Source organism: Microtus oregoni, unplaced genomic scaffold, assembly GCF_018167655.1.
Source record: "Microtus oregoni isolate MIOR12 unplaced genomic scaffold, Mior012 000003F_ref0000135, whole genome shotgun sequence".
Lineage (NCBI taxonomy): Eukaryota > Metazoa > Chordata > Mammalia > Rodentia > Cricetidae > Microtus > Microtus oregoni.
This window is the reverse complement of record NW_024543062.1, coordinates 8,987,035-8,991,933: the sequence shown is the minus strand read 5'-3', so window position 1 is coordinate 8,991,933 and position 4,899 is coordinate 8,987,035. Positions and strand designations below refer to the sequence as shown.

Below are 4,899 nucleotides of genomic sequence, written 5' to 3'. Positions count from 1 at the left end.
TGGTTTTGCTGCCATTTGTTTTTTGTCTGGGGGCAGGTTTCCAAGCCACCCACATGGACCTTCAATTCACTAAGTAGCTACGGAGGATCTTGAACTTCTGGTGTACGCTAGGGTAGTAATTCTCAACATACCATCCCCTGGGAGCTTACTTAGTGCCCAGGACAGACCAAGGACTTTGAGCGGGCTGGTTAAGCACTCCACCCAGTGAGAGACATCCCCTGCTGTGAAACTACAAAAGACTTGGGGGCTGGGGGTCAGTAAGCCACGTGGGAAGCTGTAGGAGGGTCTCCGGAAGAAAGGACCCCAAGCATAGGCCTTTGGGGTGTCTAGGAGCAAAGCCGGAATAGCCAGACCCTAGATGTGCTGAAGGGAAGAGGGGAGGGAAGTAGAGGGAGCATGAGCCAAGCTTGGGAGGCAGAGGCAAGAGGATCTCTGTGAGTTCGAGGCCAGCCTGGTCTACAAGAGCTAGTTCTAGAACAGGCTCCAAAGATACAGAGAAACCCTGTGTCGAAAAACAAAAAACAAACAAACAAACAAAAACCCCAAAACAAAACAAAAACAAAAACAACCCGTGAGCAGGAGAGACAGCACACAAAGGCAATATGGATTGGTGTTTAGGGATATGATGTATGTTTGTTTATAGTTTGTTTGAGTCAGGGTCTCATGTGGTCCATTTGGCCTTGAATTCTCCATGCAGCCAAGACAATCTTGAACTCCTGCCTCCCTCCATGTTCCCAAGTGCTGAAATGACACACTGTCCAGAGATTTTTGTTTGTTTGTTTGTTTGTTTTATTTTTAGAGACAAGGTTTCTCAGTAGCTGTGGTTCCTGTCCTGGAATTCGCTCTGTAGACCAGGCTGGTCTCGAACTCACAGAGATCAGCCTGCCTCTGCCTCCTAGTGCTGGGATTAAAGGTGTGCACCACCACCGCCCGACTTTCATATGTGTGTTGTGTTTAATTTTGAGACACACTCTTTAGCCCACTCTGGTCTTGAGCTCAAAGCCATCTTCTTGTCTAGGCCTCAAGGGAGAGCCAACACACTTGGCTTGACCTTTTTCTTTTTTTTCGAGACAGGGTTTCTCTGTGGCTTTGGAGCCTGTCCTGGCACTAGCTCTTGTAGACCAGGCTGGCCTCGAACTCACAGAGATCCGCCTGCCTCTGCCTCCCAAGTGCTGGGATTAAAGGCGTGTGCCACTACCGTCCGGCTGGTTCGACTTTTTCTTTTCTGTTCTCGACTGTATCATATCTCTTTCCCACCTCACCTGGCACTCGCTCTGCCCCGCCTAAGGAGAGAAAACAAGACCCCACAAAGAGAACCTCAATGAGGGAAAGCAGCTTCTGGTTGGGGCACTAATTGAGCTAAGTCTGCCATGGCCACATGAGGGGCCTGACAAGAATTTAAACTCAACACCTAGTTGGGGAGGGGGCTTCATGTGGACGGCCCTGGCTTCAGAGTCAAGTATCTCCAAATATAGACCTTGCTATCAGCCTGCATCAAACTGCGCTCGGGCAAGGCCAGCATACTTGCCTCAAAGCTGGAGAGACCCAGAGCAGGTACTGCAATTCCGTCCACTTACAACGACAAACAGCCGCAGCCACGCCCACACTGGGGCCTCCCAGTCCCGGCTGTCCAGAGGAGTTGGTCTCGCCCCCATCCTACGCCTCCCTCCCGCGCTGGAAAGGACGGAGGTGGGGAAAGCAGATTATTATTGGTGATTTGCTATTCAAAAAAAAAAATCCCTGTAATGCCCCTCCCCTCGCCCTCCGAATGTCTCAAGAGAATTCGTTGAGGATGAGGACCTAGGAGAGGTTTGGAAAGGAGAGAGCGCAGAGGTCCCAGCCTTCCCTCGATATCACCCCCACCCCCTGAACATTCGGATTCTGCCTAAGTCCTTCCTCCTTTGGTGAAGGGGAGGGGGAGGACGGACGGGACTGAACGGGACACACGTCACTGTCCCCTGGGCCAGGAGAGCGAGCTCCACCCTCCTCCTCTGGGCACCAGCTAAGTCCAACCCACCCCACCCCGAGCCAACCCAGTCTCAGCAGCCAGCCTCCAAAGCCACAGGCAGGTGCAGGGGCAGCCTCCGTGAGAGCCCGGGAGAGGAGCCGTTAGCGCGCCCCGTCCTTTGCCATCCACTCGTCGGTCCCGGCGACAGTCGTCCGTCAGTCTTCGCACGGCAGTTGGTTCTCAGGTCCAGCGGCCTCGATCCCTCGTCTCCCAGCCCCCGGAGCTGCCCGGCAAAGCCGGTTCAAGTCCAGCAGCCATGTCCATGGGCCTGGAGATCACCGGCACGTCGCTGGCCGTGCTGGGCTGGCTGTGCAGCATCGTGTGCTGCGCTCTCCCCATGTGGCGCGTCTCGGCATTCATCGGTAGCAGCATCATCACGGCGCAGATCACCTGGGAGGGCCTGTGGATGAACTGCGTGGTGCAGAGCACCGGGCAGATGCAGTGCAAGATGTACGACTCGCTGCTGGCCCTGCCGCAGGACCTGCAGGCTGCCCGAGCCCTCATCGTGGTGTCCATCCTGATGGCCGCCTTCGGGCTCCTCGTGGCGCTCGTGGGCGCCCAGTGCACTAACTGCGTACAAGACGAGACGGCCAAGGCCAAGATCACCATCGGGGCGGGAGTGCTTTTTCTGTTGGCCTCTCTGCTCACCTTAATACCCGTGTCCTGGTCGGCCAACACCATCATCAGGGATTTCTATAACCCACTGGTGCCTGAGGCCCAGAAGAGGGAGATGGGAGCCGGGCTGTACGTGGGCTGGGCAGCCGCCGCATTGCAGCTACTAGGGGGCGCCTTGCTCTGCTGCTCCTGCCCACCACGCGACAAGTACACGACCACCAAGGTCCTCTATTCTGCGCCGCGATCCACCGGGCCTGGCACCGGTACCGGCACCGCCTATGACCGCAAGGACTATGTCTGAGGGGCCGGGTGCACGCAGACCGCACCATCACCACTACCAGCAGCCGAAGCACCCCACCAGTCCAGCTTGCAGCCAAGCGTCGGAGACCACACCACCTTCCAGATGGTTTCAGACGCCACGCAGTCTGCTTGCTAGACTGGAAGAGGACAGATAGCCTGGAGACCCCCCCCCCCCCTCTTCCCTGGCTGCCACCTGACTGCCGGGCCTAGGAACCGTCCAACCCGTCTGGACAAAGAAACCTCACCCTTCCCGAGTACAGGACTGCGGTGGCCACCGCAGCTACTTGCCAGCCCCGTCCTTCCGCAGCCGGAAGATTCACAGTGGGCAGAGACAGGCAACCATAAAACGGGCCGTTTCATATTTTTCAATAAAAACCTTTCATTTTTGCAGTCGCTGGAGCGTCCTTATCCTGAACGCCCCCACAGGCCACCACCTCCCTTGCCGGGCAGCTGCTGGGGAGTGGCCCTGGGATAGCCTTCGCCGTGGGCAGCGAGCTTAAAACAGCATACAGGTCCAGTAAGGAGAATATAGGGGTATATAGTGAGCTTGGTGCTCACATGGTGGGTCTCTTGGGAGATATTCCGGGACTGAACTCAACAGAGCCGATGTGAGGGGCATAGCCAGAGGAGGCAAGGGGTTCTTCTCCCGGATGTCCCAGTTGGTTTGAGTTTGGAGCTTCGATTCTTAGCCTTGCTCTGGGCTTTTGAGGTGACGGATGTGCGGGTTAAAGAAGTACATTCTATACTGCGATTTTATATTTGGAGACGTCAAACAAAAAGACCCATTGTTTGGCTCGAATGCCTCACCAAAAGGACATCTAAGCGATGGGGGTGTGGCTCAGTAGTAGAGTACTTGTATAGCACACATTGGGCCGGGGTTCCTTTCCTAGCTTGGGGGTGGAGGGACAGGGACTGAAAGGAACATTTGACAACTCTTCCGACCTGGAGGTGGAGAGATGAGGAAAAAGGCCACCTCACCATCTTCCCAGTGCCCGCAAAGGAGGGAGGGACCTAGCTTTAAACAAAATTGAGAAGTGAGGTGCTTGCTCTTGGAACAAGATAAAGGGAACTAGAACAGGGCTCTTGAAGGGAAAACAGGGTCCTAGGTGGCCCTGCTTTAAAGCAGTGAGACTGTTTGGAAAGTGTAGGCAGAAACATCAGGAGTTCAAGGTTATAGTCTCGGCCACATGTCAGTCTCTCTCTTCATTTGTTTGTTTGTTTGTTTTTTGAGGTAGGGTCTCTCTGTATAGTCCTGGTTGTCTAACTCATGTAGACCAGGCTGGCCACCATACCTGGTTCATATAACAGTTCCAAAGCCTGCCTGGGCTACATGAGTTGTCTCAAAAAAAAAACAAAAACAAAATGGGCATGTTGGAGCACATCTTTAATCCCAGCACTCTGGAGGCAGGAGGATCTCTGTGAGTTCTAGACCAACCTGGTCTGCATTCCAGACTATCCAGAGCTGTATAGGGAGGCTTTGTCTCAACAAACAAACAAAAAAACAGCAACAAAAGGTGAGAGAATCTTGGGTGAGGCACTCAAAGATGATAGAGAAACCCCATCTCGGGTGAGATGGTAGTATTCCGGGGCAGAACTGAGGGCGTTTAAGGAAGTGGAATTCTCAGGACTCCAGCACCATTAGGGTGTCAGAATGGGGGAGTGAGAAGAATCTAAGATAGCCTCAACTTGAGCGCACACCTTTAACCCCAGGACTCGGGAGGCAGAGGCAGGCGGATCTCTAAGTTTGAGGCCAGCTTGGTCTACAGAGTGAGTTCCAGGGCTAAGCAGAAAAACCGTGTATTGAAAAACCAAGATAAGGTACAATTAACACAGCCTCAGCTTTCAGCCTTAGATCATTGATAAGGAACAACTACCAAAACGGCAGCTCAAGTTCCTGGGAGGAAGCCGAGGGAGGCAAGATCTGAGTGCTACAGTTGGTCACACTAGGAACGGCCAGGTAAGACGATCCAGGAAAC

General features: G+C 54.0%; 1 protein-coding gene across 1 annotated transcript; it reads left to right on the top strand.

Moving 5' to 3' along the window:
- Positions 1-1,819: 1,819 nt before the first annotated feature.
- On the top strand, positions 1,820-3,313 carry Cldn3 (claudin 3). The gene has a single exon (XM_041649206.1). The coding sequence runs from the start codon at positions 2,265-2,267 to the stop codon at positions 2,922-2,924; it is 660 nt and encodes a 219-aa protein (XP_041505140.1). The 5' UTR covers positions 1,820-2,264; the 3' UTR covers positions 2,925-3,313.
- The last annotated feature ends 1,586 nt before the right edge of the window (positions 3,314-4,899 follow it).